Consider the following 17,500-nt stretch of genomic DNA (forward strand, 5'->3'; position numbering starts at 1 on the left):
CTCTCTCTCTCTCTCTCTCTCTCTCTCTCTCTCTCTCTCTCTCTCTCTCTCTCTCTCTCTCTCTCTCTCTCTCTGTGTGTGTGTGTGTGTGTGTGTGATGTGATGCCCTTTCAGGAGACCTTCTGTCAAGCAAAAGTCAATGTGGAAGCTAGTTTCGCTTAACAACCGCCTGTCTCAATTTAATAATTGCAGTGATTCACTTAATAACAGTGGCCAAGGAGGTCGTAAAATGGGGCAAAATTGACTTCACCGTCTTTTGCCCAACGACAGTTTGAGGCTCTGTCGTGGTCGTTAAGTTGAGGACCACCTGTAATTGAACCTGCCCATTATAGTTGTCAAGGAGAGAAGCAACCTGTAATTAAGGAGAAACTTCCTGACAGTGAGAACAATTAACCAGTGGAACAACCTGCCTCCAGAAGCAGTGAATGCTCCAACACTGGAAGTTTTTAAGAAGAAACTGGACAGCCATTTGTCTGAAATGGTATAGGGTTTCCTGTCTGAGCAGGGGGTTGGACTTGATGACCTCCAAGATCCCTTCCAACTTTATTATTATTAATTATTATTATTATTATTATTATTACTACTACTACTACTACTACTACTACTACTACTACTACTACTACTATTACTATTTCATTAAAAAAAAACCATAAAACTGGTCACGTGACCAACGTGGCACTGAACAGAACAGAATTCTTTAATGGCCAAGTGTGATCGGACACACAAGGAATTTTTCTCTGGTACAGAAGCAGAAAGTCTACATAATATGTAGCACTGTTCTGGATTTTGAAGTGGGGGGAGGAGAGGGGGAGAAAGCTGAATTCAGGAATGTCGCAAGGATCTCTCTGGAAAGACCACACAATTTTGCTCTTTCCTCACAATCCAGACTGCGTGGGACTCTTCTCATTTGCACCACAGCCATTTTTTTCACTGGCAAAGAGCTCACCCCAAATTGAGAGAGATCTATTTCTTTATTTTTTTTATTTTAAAAAAGATGTTTTGTGGAACTACAAGGTCACACGCTCCGAAGAGGGATCGGATTGCTCGCTTTGGAAAAAACACAAAAGCAAATGCTTTCAAAGGTTGTCAGGATTCTATTTTGGGCTGAGTCGCCTCTTTGCGCCCTGCAATATTCATGACCGAATGTGACATATTTTGAATCGGCAAAATGGAGGCATTCAGGCAAGATTGCTTAACCAGGCCAGTAAAAGAACTTGTGGACTTCAACTCCCAGAATTCCTCAGCCAGCCATGCTGAGTGGAAAGGGAGAGGTTGCCAAGCTGAGCAATGCTGGCTTAGGAATTCTGGGAGTTGAAGTCCACGAGTCATGAGGGGGCCATATTTCCCCCATGCTGGCTCAGGAATTCTGGGAGTTGAAGTCCACAAGTCATGAGGGGGCCATAGTTCCCCCATGCTGGCTCAGGAATTCTGGGAGTTGAAGTCCACGAGTCATAAAAGGGCCAAGTCTGAAGACCCCTGTTCTATAGAATATATAAGGCAGATATGAGTATTTTGAGGAAATCTTGAAGGAACATTCTGGAAAAAAAAGAGTAGATAGAGGCCTAGTTCAGATTTTTGTGGGCTGCTTTGTGGCTCTGCGCCTGGAAGACACATAATTATCACTAAATGTAGAACAAGGGTAAGATTTCTGCTTTTTTCCCCCTCATAAAGAATGTAATACAGGTATGTAGTCCTAAACCAGGGGGTCTTCAAACTTGGCCCTTTCATGACTCGTGGACTTCAACTCCCAGAATTCCTCACCCAGCGTGCCTGACTAAGGAATTCTGGGAGTTGAAGTCCACCAGTCATAAAAGGGCCACGTTTGAAGACCCCTGATCTAAGGCCTGCATTCATATACAGCTAAGTCCTCGAGATATGAGCACAGCTGAGCCCAACATTTATGCTGCCAAGTGAAACATTTGTGGAGTGAGTTTGGGCCCATTTTATGACCTTTCTTGCCACAGTCGTTAAGTGAGTCATGGCCGTTGTTAAGTGAATCTGGTTTCCCCCACTGATTTTGCTTGTAGGAAGGTCACAAAAGCTGATCAGGTGACTCCGGGACACGGCAACCGTCGTAAGTATGAACCAGTTGCCAAGCGTCTGAATTGTGATCATGTAACCACAGGGGATGCTGCAACGGTCGTTAAGTGTGAAAAACGGTCGTAATTCACTTTTGTCAGTGCCGTTATACATTTGAACGGTCACTAAATCAACTGTTGTTAAGTCGGGGACTTCCTGTATTGCGATATGCTTGAGGAGTTACATTTCTGGTTTCGTCAGTTATGTGAAACCAGGCTAGGTGGTTTGTTTATGGTTTGATTATGGTTTAGGGCAGGGCTGTCCGAAGTCAATGGGCAAGCCAGGTTCACTTGACAACCGGGTCACTAACTTAACAACTGCAGTGGTTCATTTAACAACTGTGACAAGAGAGGTTGTAAAATGGGGGAAAGCTCCCTTAACAAATATCTCACTTCGCAAGAGAAATTTTTGACTCTGAATAGAACAGAGCTGGAAGGGACCTTGGAGGTCTTCTAGTCCAGCCCCCTGCTCAAGCAGGAGAACCTAATACCATCTCAGACAAGTGACTGTCTACTCTTCTTAAAAATCTGCAGTGATGGAGCGCCCACTATTTCTGGTGGCAAGCTGTTCCACTGGTTACTTGTCCTCACTGTCAGGAAGTTTCTCCTTAATTCCAGGTTGCTTCTCTCTTTGATCAGTTTCCAACCGTTGTTTCTCATCCTTCCCTCTGGTGCTTTGATGAACAACCTGACCCCCTCTTCCTTGTGGCAGCCCCTCAAATACTGGAACACTGCTATCATGTTTCCCCTATTTCTTCTTTTCTTTCGATCAGCCCAACCCAAGTCCCACAGCCGTTCTTTGTATGTTTTGGTCTCCAGGCCTTGGATCGTCTTAGTTGCTCTTCTCTGAACTTTTTCCAAACTCTCAACATCTTTTTTGTGATATGGTGACCAAAATTGGCTGCAGTATTGCAGGTGTGGTCTCACTAGGGTTTTATAAAGCAGTACTAATACCTCGTGTGATCTTGATTCTATGTCTCTGCTTATGCAACCCAGGATTGTGTTAGCTTTTTTGGCTGCCGCCGCACACAGCTAGCTCATGGTCAAGTGATCGTCCACCAGGACTCCAAGGTCGCTCTCACAGTTGCTGTTTTTGAGCCAGGTCTCGCCCAGTCTATATTTGTGCCTTTGGTTTTTCCTGCCTAAATGTAAAACTTTGCTTTTTCCCACATTGAAACTCATTTTGTTGGTCGAGTTGATGAAGATCTTTTTGGATCCTAAGTTTGTCTTCTGGGGGTGTTGGCTACTTCTGCCAGCTTGGTGTCATCTGCAAATCTGACGAGTTCCCCTTCTATTCTCTCAATTGTGGTTGTAAGTCAAGGACTACCTTTATAAACCAACTGCCTAACTTGACTGAGCCTATTTTTATTGTTACCGGTAACAATAACAGATTGACAGACTGCTTCCTTAAATTGATATGCTGACAATCTCACCATCAGACAACTCTAGGCTGCATAGAACGAACTATAAATGGCAATATCAAACATTTAAACAATATCAGCATGACCATTAACAGAGATAGGGATTGCTGCAGATGGCTATTAACCCAGCTTACACACTGATAGTCCTCAATTTATGTGACCATCATAAATAGGAACCAGTTGTCAAACACCTGAGTTCTGAGCGCATGATCGTGGGGACCTGCAATGGTCGTAAGTCTGAAAAGAGGGTCATAAGTCGCTTTTTCCAATGTTGTTGTCATCTTGAACGGTCACTAAACGAACTGTTGTAAGTTGAGGACTACTTGTAATGCAAAGGAACAAGAGCCTCTGTCAGGGACTGACTGGCCTCGAATCGTACAGTTTTGCTGGAACATCAGATACACACAGAGGATGGGATGGGATGGGATAGAACAGAATAGAATAGAACAGAATAGAATAGAATACAATAGAATAGAATACAATAGAATAGAATACAATAGAATAGAAGGATGGGGTGGGGTAGGGTAGGGTAGAGTAGAGTAAGTAGAGTAGAATAGGGGATGGGATGGGATAGAGTAGAGTAGAGTAGAGTAGAGTAGAGTAGAGTAGAGTAGAGTAGAGTAGAGTAGAATAGTGGATGGGATGGGATTGAGTAGGGTAGAGTATAGTATAGTATAGTATAGTATAGTATAGTAGAGTAGAGTAGAGTAGAGTAGAGTAGAGTAGAACAGAATAGAACAGAATACAAAATATGGAATGGAATAGAATAGAATAACATATAGAATAGAATAACATATAGAATAGAATAACATAGAATAGGATAGAATAGAATATAGGATAGCATAGGATATATAGAATATGGGGTGGGATGGGATGGGATGGGATAATAGAATAGAATAGAGATTGGAATTGAATTGAATATAGAATAGAATAGAATAGAATAGAATAACAACTTTGTCACTTTTGACTGTACACTAATCGGTATACATTACAATGAAATTCCATTGCATAGTGTACTGTTTTACTTGTTATACTTGTCCTATCTGTTATATCTTGGTACAGACCTTGGAAATTCACAACCAACCGCAGCATTTCTCAAACGATTCGAATGACATGCCACTGGCTAGCCTGGAAGACTCCCTCACCCTGGGCCTGTAGATAATGGGAACCATTTCCACCTCCCTGGCAGCAGAACCATTGCAAAGAGAAAGCAAACCAGTTTTTCCTGAAACCCCTGTTGCCAAATTGCAACTGGTTGCAAAGGATGCCAGGATGATCCATGGGTGGCATCTGGTGCCCACCAAGGAGTCCCAATTCCCTCCATGTCAAAGAGGGAGAAGCAAATTAATTTTCAGTGCCAAATCTGCCTTGATACCTTGCTTCTTTCTCAGGGATGTGCCATTTTGCCATCCCTTCCAATGAGGGTGTATCTGCTCTTTTTTGGGGGGGAAAAAATGGAAATGATTTTTGGGACCGAACCTGTACAGATAGTCCTCTACTTACAGTCACTCGTTTAGTGACCATTCAAAGTCACAAGGGCACTGAGAAAAGTGACTTAATGATCTTTTTTTTACACACTTACGACCACTGCAGCATCTCCTTGATCGTGTGATCGAAATTCGGACGCTTGGCAACTGATTCATATTTATGACCGTCGCAGCGTCCCCCCCGGGGGGGGTCACGTAATACCCTTTTATGACCTTCTGACAAGCAAAGTCAATGGGGAAGCCGGATTCGCTGAATGACCGTGTCACTATCTTAAGAACTGCAGCGATTCACTTAACAACGGTGGCAAGGTCGTAAAATAGGGCAAAAGTCACTTAACATCTGTTCATTTAGCAACGGAAGTTTTGGGTTCTGTTGTGGTCATAAATCAGGGTCTACCTGTAATATTGAAGTCAAGGCAACCCACCCCAAAAAAACAAAACAGTCGAGCACAGGCATGTATGGCCCTTTCCCACCTCCCTGAACCCTTTATTATTAAATGTATTTATTGTTCAATTTATACACAGGTGGTCCTCAACTTACAACGGTTTGTTTAGTGACTGTTCAAAGTTACAGCAGCACTGAAAAAAGGGACTTATGACCGTTTTTTTCACCCTTTCAGCCATTGCAGCAACATCCTCGCGGTCACAGGATGAGAATTCGGACGCTTGGCAACCGACTCATATTTACGACGGTCGCAGTGTCCCCGGGGGTCACGTGACCCCCCCCTTTTCCGATCTTCCAACATGCAAAGTCAAGGGGGGAAGCCAGATCCGCTTAACGACCGTGTGACTCGTTTAACAACCCCAGCAGCGATTCTCTTTAACCACCGTAGCTCAAAAGGTCGTCCAAGGGGGCAAAACTCACCGAACATGTGTCTCGTTCAGCAACAGACATTCTTGGGTGGGGGGGGGGTCCATTGCGGTCGTAATTCGAGGACCGCCTGCACCACCCATCTTGCAGTTTAGCAAAAGAATTTCTCAAAGGAGGCTGACTTTGCAGGGAGGGAAGGAAAGGGGGAGGGGAGAAGAGGCCCCTCCCGGTCACCTCATCTGTACTACATAGCCCATCATCCTCTGGCCTGGGTGTGCACAGACAGGGCAAGAGAGAAAACTCTCCCGCTTCTTTCCTCCCACCCACCCCTTGCAATAATCTTGCCCGTCCCCCGCCCCCCCACGGCAGAAGAGAGGGGAGGGTCCTTCCCAATGAAGCCCCCTCCCCAATTTCCATGCAGAATAAGAAGGGGGGGCTTTGTCCCAAGAGGGGAGGGGGACTGGTCTTGCCCGGCCCCCCCTTTGACAGACAGGTGTGATGGAGGTGGAGAAGGGGGGGCAACTAGCTACAAACACCCCCCCCCAAGGGAAGGGTCTCCCCCCCACTTCCAGCCGGGGGAGGGGGAGAGAAAGGCGGGATTCCGGCCTCCCCCCCCACCTGACTCCCCAGGGGAGGTGGGGGGGCTCCGGGAACTCTTTTTCCCCCTCCCGCCGGGCCTACCTGCAGATCCCCGCCCGCCGACTCCAGGAAGAAGCGCGCCCGCTCCTCCTCGGCCCCGGTCACGGCCACGAACTCCCTCAACGCCTCTTCGCGGTCCGCCATCTTGCCCGGTGCAACCGCCAAAGCGCTCCGCCCGCGCCGCCGCCGCCCGCCAAGCCACGCTCGCCGCTTCCGCCCGCCCTTGAAGGCGACTTCCGCCCCTCGCGCCCTTCCGTGGGTCACACTCGGAAGCCCTCCGAACGGAAACGAACGCCGCGCGCGGAGGTTCCGGACGGGGGATAAAGATGGTGGGGTTGAGGGATCGGAGAGGTAGATGGGTCGGTACTCGGATCGGCCGCCTTCGTCTCTGCTGCCTGAGGGGTCCTTGGAGCTCGCTGAGCTTGGTCGTTTTTCTTGCAGACGTTTTGTGACCCTACTAGGGAACATCATCAGTGCTAGAAGGGAGTGGGGTTTGCAGAGAGGAGGAGGAGGAGGAGGAGGAGGAGGAGGAGGAGGAGAAGAAGAAGAAGAAGAAGAAGAAGAAGAAGAAGAAGAAGAAGAAGAAGAAGAAGAAGAAGAAGAAGAAGAAGAAGAAGAAGAAGAAGAAGTAGTAGTAGTAGTAGTAGTAGTAGTAGTAGTAGTAGTAGTAGTAGTGTGGGGTCTTTGGTGCGCTCTAAACTTGCTTGTTTTCTTACAGATGTTTCATCACCCAACTAGGGAACATCATCAGTGCTAGAAGGGAGGAGGGTTTGCAGAGAGGGCTAGAGGAGGGGGGTGCAGGACGGGAGATTCCCTTTCCGTTCTCCGAGTTTGATTGTTTTCTTGCAGGCGTTTCATGAGCCAATTAAGTAACATCATCAGAGCTACTACTAGTACTGATGACGTTACCTAGTTTGGGTCATGAAACGTCTGCAAGAAAACCACCAAGCTCAGAGAGCACCAAGGACCCCACAGCCCTCCTCCTCCTCCCCTCCACAAACACTTCTCCCTTCTAGTACTGATGACGTTACCTAGTTTGGGTCATGAAACGTCTACAAGAAAACCACCAAGTTCAGAGAGCACCAAGGGCCCCTCGGGTCAGCCCTGAGCTACAAATATTCTCCTTTATTGATCTCTGCTGTCTGTCTGGGAAGTCGAGCAGTTTTATTCCCTGCGGATTTGGAAGGTGGCATCTTGAGAAAGACTAAGCTGTGCACCCACAGATAGGAGAAGCATCCTTTGTGTGGTGACCGATAAAGGAACAATATTTATAGCTCAGGATTGAACTGTGGGGTCCTTGCTGCTCTCTCTGAGCTTGGCAGTTTTGTTGCAGTCGTTTCATGACCCAACTGGGGAACATCATCAGTGCTAGAAGAGGAATGGGTTTGCGCTCCCCATTAGCACTGATGATGTAACCTAACTGGCTCATGAAACATCTGTAAGAATACGACCAAGCTCACAGAGTAGTAAGGACCCCTCAACACAAATGATGCTGGCCAACTGAAGAACACATTCCAATCCAAACCCAATATATTTGAACCGTATATAAAGTGATTTCTTCCCTATCCAAGAGTCTTCTTACCTTGTAGCTGTGGGAGACCTATCTTTTACTTGTGCATAAATAAAAAGATATGAATCGGCCTTCCTAGTTCCGATTCTTTTTTTGCAAAGGACATACTAGCCCAGTGATGGCGAACCTTTTAGAGACCAAGTGCCCAAAAACTCCGCCGTACCCGCTGGGCCACCCACCACCTCTATGGCCCACAGATCACCCAGGCAGCCCAGCAGCGCCATGGCGGCCATGCCGTCCACCCATGCCCCTCAGCATCATACGCGCGCAATGGGGCGCAAGGGCGGAGTCTTGTCCCAGCTGCCCGGCTACCATGTCCTTGGCTGCGCTGCTTCATGTGGGCCATGCCCACGGGCGACTCTCCTCCGAGGGACTGCTGGTGAGGAGGGGGCCGTGGGAGGAGGCAGGGATGGGGCGACGGTGCGTGTGACCACAGAGAGGGCTCCGAGTGCCGCCTCTGAGACGCGTGCCATAGGATTGCCACCACTGCACTAGCCTAAGAGTCTCGCCATGGTTTATGGCTAGCGGTTTATTCAGGCTCCTTGCTTTCCTCATTCATACAAGAGAAGCGCACAAACCTTCCAGTCACTGCCATCCCTTCTGTTCTTTTCCTCTCTCCTCAAAGAAGGATCTTGGAATCTATCTATCTATCTATCTATCTATCTATCTATCTATCTATCTATCTATCTATCCATCCATCCATCCATCCATCCATCCATCCATCCATCCATCCATCCATCTATCTATCTATCTATCTATCAATCATCTATCAATAATAATAATAATAATAATAATAATAATAATAATAATAATAATAATAATAATAATAATAATAATAATAATAATAATAATAATAATAATAATAATAAAAAAAGTTGGAAGGGACCTTGGAGGTCGTCTAGTCCAACCTCCTGCTCAGGCAGGAAACCTTGTATCATTTCGGTTCTCTATGTGGATTCTACTTCCAGAAGTCCATTCTGGGCTTGAGCAACAAAAAATTAGCTTCCGGTTCTGCCGAAGTGATGCAAACCGGCTGAATCCCACCACTGGATGGATGGATGGATAGATGGTGATAGATAGATAGATAAATAGAATATAGGGATGAGAGATAGATAGATAGATAGATAGATAGATAGATAGATAGATAGATGGATGGATGGATGGATGGATGGATGGATGGATGGATGGATGGATGGATGGATGGATGGATGGATGGATGGATGGATGGTGATAGATAGGATGTGCTCAAAGGGGCTTCCTGGAATATGGGAGGGACAGTGGTTCTAGGCGGTCCGGAAAGTTTATCGGATGATTAGGAAAGGGGTGTTGAGTGCGATGAAGGAGGGGGGAATCTGTATTGGGGTAGGATATAAAAATGTAATAATAATAATAATAAAGTTGGAAGGGACCTTGGAGGTCATCTAGTCCAACCCCCTGCTCAGGCTGGAAACCCTATACCATTTCGGACAAATGGCTGTCCAGTCTCTTCTTGAAAACTTCCAGTGTTGGAGCATTCACCGCTTCTGGAGGCAGGTTGTTCCATTGGTTAATTGTTCTAACTGTCAGGAAGTTTCTCCTTAGTTTCAGGTTGCTTCTATCCTTGATTAGTTTCCATCCGTTGCTTCTTGTCCTGCCTTCAGGCACTTTGGAGAATAGCTTGACTGCCTCTTGTTTGGGGCAGCTCCTGAGATACTGGAAGGCTGCTATCATGTTACCCCTAGTCCTTCTTTTCATTAAAGTAGACCTACCCAATTCCTGCAACCGTTCTTCGTATGCTTTAGCCTCCAGGCCCCTGATCCTCTTTGTTGCTCTTCTCTGAACTCTTTCTAGAGTCTCAACATCTTTTTTACATCGTGGTGACCAAAACTGGATGCCGTATTTATTTTATTTTTTATTTATTTTTTGGATTTATATCCCGCCCTTCTCCCGTAGGACTCAGGGCGGCTGACAATCTATTTAAAATACATACAAAACAATACAAATTTAAAATTAATTAAAAGGAATATTTAAATATTTGTCGAATTTTAAAATATAATTAAAACCCCCCTAAAAATTACCCTAGGCCAGTCCTGCAAGCTGGAANGAGTCATGAGGGGGCCATAGTTCCCCCATGCCGGCTCAGGAATTCTGGGAGTTGAAGTCCACGAGTCATGAGGGGGCCATAGTTCCCCCATGCCGGCTCAGGAATTCTGGGAGTTGAAGTCCACGAGTCATGAGGGGGCCATAGTTCCCCCATGCTGGCTCAGGAATTCTGGGGGTTGAAGTCCACCAGTCATAAAAGGGCCAAGTTTGAAGATCCCTGGTTTAAATATTTAAATATTTTTTCCTCACAGTCATGTGATCAAAATTCAGGCATTTGGGCAGGGGTAGGCAACCTCGGCTCTTTTATGACTCGTGGACGTCAACTCCCAGAATTCCTGAGCCGGCATGGGGGAACTATGGCCCCCTCATGACCCGTGGACTTCAACTCCCAGAATTCCTGAGCCAGCTATGCTGAGGGGAAAGGGAGAGGTTTCCAAGCTGAGCCAGGCTGGCTCAGGAATTCTGGGAGTTGAAGTCCACCAGTCATAAAAGAGCCAAGGTGGCCTACCCCTGGACCAGAGCAAGCAATCTCCAAACTTGGCAACTTTAAGACTTCAACTCCCAGAATTCCCCAGCCAACCATACTGGGAGTTGAAGTCCACAAGTCAGAAAGTTGCCAAGTGTGGAGACCCTTAATCTAGTGGTTAAGACACCAGACTAGAAAGTGAAGATTATGAATTCTAGTCCTGCTTTAGGCATGAAAGCTGGCTAGGTGACTTTGGGCCAATCACCAGGAGACGGTGAGTTCTAGTTCGCACCTTAGCCATCTGGGTGATTTGGGCCCAATCAATCTCTCTCAGGTTAACCCACCATGCAAGATTGTTCTTGTTGTGGGGAATATAGGAGGCATGTTGTATACTGTATGTCATCTTGAGTTGTTTGTAAAATATAATAAAAAGGTGGAATAGATTAGAATGGAACAGAATAGAATAGAATATAGGAATAGAATAGAATAGGAATAGAATAGAATAGAATAGAATAGAATAGAATAGAATAGAATGGAATGGAATGGAATGGAATGGAATGGAATGGAATGGAATGGAATGGAATGGAATAGTTTAGAATGGAATGGAATGGAATGGAACAGCAGAACAGAATAGAATATATGGAATAGAATGGAATGGAACACAACACAGAACACAGAACACAGAACACAGAACACAGAACACAGAACACAGAACACAGAACACAGAACACAGAACACAGAACACAGAACACAGAACACAGAACACAGAACACAGAACAGAATAGAAAATAGAATAATAATACATACATACTCAACTAGGTAATAGCATCAGTACTAGGCTATAGGAGCAAAGCAGATTGCGGTAAGTACCACCTGGTACACCACGAAATCTGAGTTCCAGCTGCCGAGAACTGAGCCAGGGAGAAAAGGGAAAGAAAATGTTTCCTGCAAAGAGGAACATCCGTAAGATTTTGAGACAGAAGGTCTGATGAAGGCAAGTATTGTTGATGGGAAAAGCCTGATGTGGACCTTTCTCTTCTCTACACAGGCTTGTTTGGAGGAAAAGGGGGACTGCTTGGTGATGTCCTTGGTGGCGTCCTTGGCGGTGGAGACAAAGGTGGTGGAGGAGGTGTCCTTGGTGGCGTCCTTGGCGGTGGAGACAAAGGTGGTGGAGGAGGTGTCCTTGGTGGCGTCCTTGGAGGTGGAGACAAAGGTGGTGGAGGAGGTGTCCTTGGTGGCGTCCTTGGCGGTGGAGACAAAGGTGGCGGAGGAGGTGTCCTTGGTGGCGTCCTTGGAGGTGGAGGCAAAGGCGTGGTTGGTGGTGTCCTTGATGGTGTGGGAGGTCTCCTCAACAACGCAACCGGTTCGGTGCTCCCTGGTGGAGGTGTACCTGGAGTTGGAGGTCTGCTTGGTGGGGATGGAGGAAAAGGAGGAGGACTTCTCAGCGGTGTCCTCGGTGATGTCGGAGGTCTTCTCAACGACACAACCAATTCGGTGCTCACCGACGCTCTCCTGAAGGGGGTTCTGGATCCGAACCAACTTCGCGACCTCTTGGGCTCCCTCAATGGAAACCTACTCGGTCTGGGAAGCGGAGGAACTAAGGAGCCATTCCAGTGGTGAGTTGAGAAGAACCAGGCGGCCAAGGCCTCACCTGGACCCCGAAATGTAGCTCCAGGGACATCCCTCAGTATCCTTGTGTTGTGGTTGTGAGTCCAGGACTTCCTGTACACAGAAGCAGGGGTTTGGATGAGGATCAGGCCGGTGTGCAATAAGGCAGGCTGGAACGTTGCAATAGGTCCTCAGGTTATGACCGTAAATTTTGTAGCGATCATTAAGGAAATGCTGAGGTCATTGAGTAACGATTATCTCGCTTAGCAACAGAAAGTTTGACCTCAGTTGTGCCTGTAGACGAGAAGACCTCTCCAGGAGACCAGGGAGATCCTTACTGAAAGATCCGTTTGATAGATCACTTCCCTTATCAGGCAAAATGGATCCCTCGGCAGACCCTAGGATAAAAAGAGGAGGAGCCGGTGAAGGCAACTTGAAAAGCCAACGGCAATTTTGGGGTGATCCCTCTTGCTTTACCCTTCTTCCTTTTTTAATTCACCTCCTAGGTATGACATTTTGAACCTCCAATTTATCAGAGGGTCTTGGAAGATCGTAGGCGGGACGGAGTTGATCCTCAATTTGCAAGCCGTGATCGTCATGAAATTGCCAGTGTAAGTCGTTGGGTGAACTTGTTGGAGTGGGGTAGAGAGGGAGGGTCCGGATCTGATGGGGGGGAGACCCAGATTTTGTTCCCCTGATAGAGATGGAATCTCCTTGGGGATTAGGTAAAGGCTTTCTCTCAACCACTACGCCAGACTCAAGAAGACGGGGTGAAGAAGGTACTAGACCAATTGAGGAGAGATATATAGAATAGAATAGAGTTGGAAGGGACCTTGGAGGTCTTCTAGTCCAGCCCCCTGCTCAAGCAGAAGACTCTTGACCATTTCAATCAATCAATCAATCAGAATAGAGCTGGAAGGGACCTTGGAGGTCTTCTAGTCCAGCCCCCTGCTCAAGCAGAAGACTCTAGACCATTTCAATCAATCAATCAGAATAGAGCTGGAAGGGACCTTGGAGGGCTTCTAGTCCAGCTCCCTGCTCAAGCAGGAGACCCTACGCCATTTCAGACAAGTGGCTGTCCAGTCTTTTCTTAACAATCTCCAGTGATGGAGCACCCACCACTTCTGGAGGCAAGCTGTTCCACTGGTTAATTGTCCTCACAGTCAGGAAGTTTCTCCTTAGTTCCAGGTTGCTCCTCTCCTGGATTAGTTTCCATCTATTGTTTCTTGTCTCACCTTCTGCTGCTTTGGAGAACAGGTGGACCCTCCCCTCTTCTTTGTGGAAGCTCCTTAAATACTGGAATGCAACAACCGTACTATGAACCCATCTTTTGGGGAGGTGGCGATAAGGGAAGGAGGCTGGGATATCAGTAGGGGAACTTTCAATGTAACATGGGTCCTGCCTGAGGTATCATCATCATCATCATCATCATCATCATCATCATCATCATCATCATCATCATCATCATCATCATCATCATCATAGTACAGTTGGAAGGGACCTTGGAGGTCATCTAGTCCAACCCCCTGCTCAGGCAGGAAACCCTATACCATTTCGGACAAATGTCTGTCCAGTCTCTTCTTAAAAACTTCCAGTGTTGGAGCATTCACCGCTTCTGGAGGCAGGTGGTTCCACTGGTTAATTGTTCTAACTGTCAGGAAGTTTCTCCTTAGTTCCAGGTTGCTTCTCTCCTTGGTCAGTTTCCATCCGTTGCTTCTTGTCCAGCCTTCAGGGGCTTTGGAGGATAGCTTGACTCCCTCTTCTTTGGGGCAGCCCCTGAGATACTGGATCGCTGCTATCATGTTGATGTTCCCAAGCAACATCGGTGATGCCATCTGGGAGATATGCCTGAGGTTCAGGTTTGAAATGGATGTTGGAGATTCAAAAGAAAGAACATAGAAGCTTCAATGGCCTCTTCAGAAGCCACGAAGCATCCCATCAACAGAAGTCCACTGGGAGAAGATTATATCAGTGGAACAACTTGTCTCCAGAAGTTGTGAATGCTCCAACACTGGACGTTTTTAAGAAGAGGCGGGCATAGGGTCTTCTGCTTGAGTGGGCAGTTGGACTAGAAGACCGCCAAGGTCCCTTCCAACTTTGTTATCCTGTTATGTCCAGAATGGTGGGCCAGGAAAGGAGCAGGCAGCCTGGGTCTGGCTTTCCAACATCACTTCCCTTTCCTGTTTTTCTTCAACAGGCTGCTCTTTCCGAATGTCACTGTGGATGTCAACATCACTGCAGACCTGGCCATCACCCAGGACAAACCGGGTGACCTCAAGCTGGTCCTTAAAAATTGCCAAAACCTGGTGGCTGGTTTTACCATCAAGGTGCCCTCCAGGTAGGCTGGCAGAAATGGAGGAGAGACGGGATCGGTCTCCTAAGGGTCCATCCGGGGGACTCAGAGGCTGCGTCTGCACAATAATTTTAACCAGGCCAGCTTGAGGTTTTTGTCTAGACGCATCAAGTATTGGGGAGTTCTTGTAGCTTAGTTGGGTGAGCCCAAACAATGGTCATTTATGATAGAGAGACTGAGAGAAGAGAGAGTGTAGATGAATATTGTACTGTAGATGGAGAGAGAGAGAGAGAGAGAGAGAGAGAGAGAGAGAGAGAGAGAGAGATGGACAGCCATATGGAAATGATAAACAGATTAGAGAGAGAGATGATAGATAGGTAGATAGATAGATAGATAGATAGATAGATAGATAGATAGATAGATAGATAGATAGATAGATAGATAGATAGATAGATAGATAGATAGATAGATAGATAGATAGATAGATAGATGGATGAATTGGAAGAATGACAGGCACCTCCCTATTTTACAATCACAGAGCAAGGGGAGGGTTAATGGCCATGGGAACGTAGGCAAAGGAAGTGAGGAGGAGTTGGTCATGATGAACACAATGATTGACCGACCGGGACCTATCACAAGGTCTAGGAGTCGGGCGCAGGCATTGGCTGGTGTATAAATGCTTTCTCCCACTGAATTATTTATGCCCTGATGATGTTGGTAGGAACCAACGAAAGCTAGGTCTCTTTTATAATCTTTTAAAATTTTTAATGTTTTATTAAAACTTTTAATGATTTTAAATTTCCCTGGTGTTCACTTTTTGTTATTTATTAAGATAGATAGATAGATAGATAGATAGATAGATAGATAGATAGATAGATAGATAGATAGATAGATAGATAGATAGATAGATAGATAGATGATAGATAGATAGATAGATAGATAGATAGATAGATAGATAGATAGATATTGGGATTTAAATATGAGAACAACCGGTTCTCTGTGTGGATGTCGCTTCCGGAAGTCCGTTCTGGGTCTGGGCAACAAAAAATTAGCTACCGGTTCTGCCGAAGTGGTGCGAACCGGCTGAATCCCACCACTGATTATGTGTCCGAATTTTGATCAGGTGACCATGGGGATGCTGCAACGGTTGCTAATGTGAAAAACAGTCATAAGTCACTTTTTTCAGTGCGTCGTAACTTCGAACGGTCACTAAGTGGACAACTATCTCTAGGGCAGGGGTAGGCAACCTTGGCTCTTTTATGACTCGTGGACTTCAACTCCCAGAATTCCTGAGCCAGCCATGCTGAGGGGAAAGGGAGAGGTTTCCAAGCTGAGCCATGCCGGCTCAGGAATTCTGGGAGTTGAAGTCCACGAGTCATAAAAGAGCAAGGGTTGCCGAACCCTGCTCTAGGGGATCCGAACTACAGCAGAGAATCGAGTCTACATTTCTATCTCTATGATCCTGCTTATGCATCCCTGAAGCTTCCGCTGCGCATCCCTCTACCCTTTTCTCTCTCTCTCTAGGAAAATTCCTCCATCTCCACCCGGCTTTATCAATCACCGATGGGCGGGCCGACGCATGCGCCTGGGGAAAGTAGGCCCGCCTGCTTACGCCTCCGCAGCGTGTTCCCGCCAAGGCGATTGGTGGCGGCGGCGGTCACGTAGGCGGAAGGCGGGACCGTGTGCGTGGAAGAGGGGGAAAAGGAAGACACGGAGTCCGGCAGGCCGCCGGAATGAGCCTCTGCGGTGGCCGGAGACCATGACCCAGCCGAGGCCGCCACGGCTGCATCACAACGCGGAGCGAGGTACGTAGGCCGGCGCCTCGGGCTGGAGCAGGGCCGCCCGCCGCTCGGCCACCTCAGGGGACGCGAGGCCTTCGCTGAGGTAAAACTTGATGCTGTGAGGGAAGCGAGGGGGCGTGGCCAGGCCGAGGCCCCGCCCCGCTTCTCCTCTGACGGGGCTGCGGGAGCCAATCAGAAGAGGCGGCTCCACCAAGAGGCGGGCAATGAGGGCCTGCTTTGACCCCCCCCTTCCCTTTAGCCTCCTTTTAGCAGGCAAACAAACAGGCGGAAATTCAACCGGGCAAGCCTCCCGCCTGTCAAAAAGTCCCGCTCCCCTGTATGAGCCGATGGAAAGGCTCCAGTTCTTCCCCAATCTAATCTCCATCCTGTTCTTGAAGGCCTCCTGCGGTTTCCCACCTTGTAGGGTTGTTGTTATGGGTAAAACAGGAGGAAGGAGTAATGATGATGATGATAATGATGATGATGATAATAATAATAATAATAATAATAATAATAATAATAATAATAATAATAATAATATTAAAGTTGGAAGGGACCTTGGAGGTCATTTAGTCCAACCCCCTGCTCAGGCAGGAACCCCTATACCATTCCAGACAAATGGCTGTCCAGTCCCTTCTTAAAGACTTCCAGTGTTGGAGCATTCACCGCTTCTGGGGGCAGGTTGTTCCACTGGTTCATTGTTCTAACTGTCAGGAAGTTTCTCCTTAGTTCCATGTTGCTTCTCTCCTTGATGAGTTTCCATCCGTTGCTTCTTGTCCTGCCTTCAGGCGCTTTGGAGAATAGCTTGACTCCCTCTTCTCTTCTTTGGGGCAGCCCCTGAGATACTGGAATGCTGCTATCATGTCCCCGTTCGTCCTTCTCTTCATTAAACTAGACAGACCCAATTCCAGCAACCGTTCCTTATATGTTTTGTAAATTTATTGTTATTTATTATTATTATTACTATTATTATTACTATTACTACTACTACTATTATTATTTTTTATTATTATTATTATTATTATTATTATTATTATTATTATTATTATTATTATTATTATTATTATTATTATTATTTATGTTGGAAGGGACCTTTGAGGTCATCTAGCCCAACCCCCTGCTCTAGGCAGGAAACCCTATCCCAGTGATGGCGAACCTTTTAGAGACCGAGTGCCCAAACTACAACCCAAAACCCACTTATGCATCGTTGGGTGCCGGGTGGGTGTGGCCCATTGGGTGGGCGTGGCCCATTGGGTGGGCGTGG

General features: G+C 46.8%; 1 protein-coding gene across 1 annotated transcript in view; it reads right to left on the minus strand.

Moving 5' to 3' along the window:
* LOC107299770 (NSFL1 cofactor p47) overlaps positions 1-6,586 on the minus strand; it is a 22,243-nt gene extending 15,657 nt beyond the window's left edge. Inside the window, exon 1 of the mRNA XM_015829108.1 lies at positions 6,479-6,586. Coding sequence (XP_015684594.1) covers positions 6,479-6,580 — 102 coding nt within the window. The 5' untranslated portion in view covers positions 6,581-6,586. The remainder of the gene's footprint in view (positions 1-6,478) is intronic.
* Between the last annotated feature and the right edge of the window lie 10,914 nt (positions 6,587-17,500).

Source organism: Protobothrops mucrosquamatus, unplaced genomic scaffold (assembly GCF_001527695.2).
Source record: "Protobothrops mucrosquamatus isolate PMUCROS unplaced genomic scaffold, P.Mucros_1.0 scaffold5438, whole genome shotgun sequence".
Classification (NCBI taxonomy): domain Eukaryota; kingdom Metazoa; phylum Chordata; class Lepidosauria; order Squamata; family Viperidae; genus Protobothrops; species Protobothrops mucrosquamatus.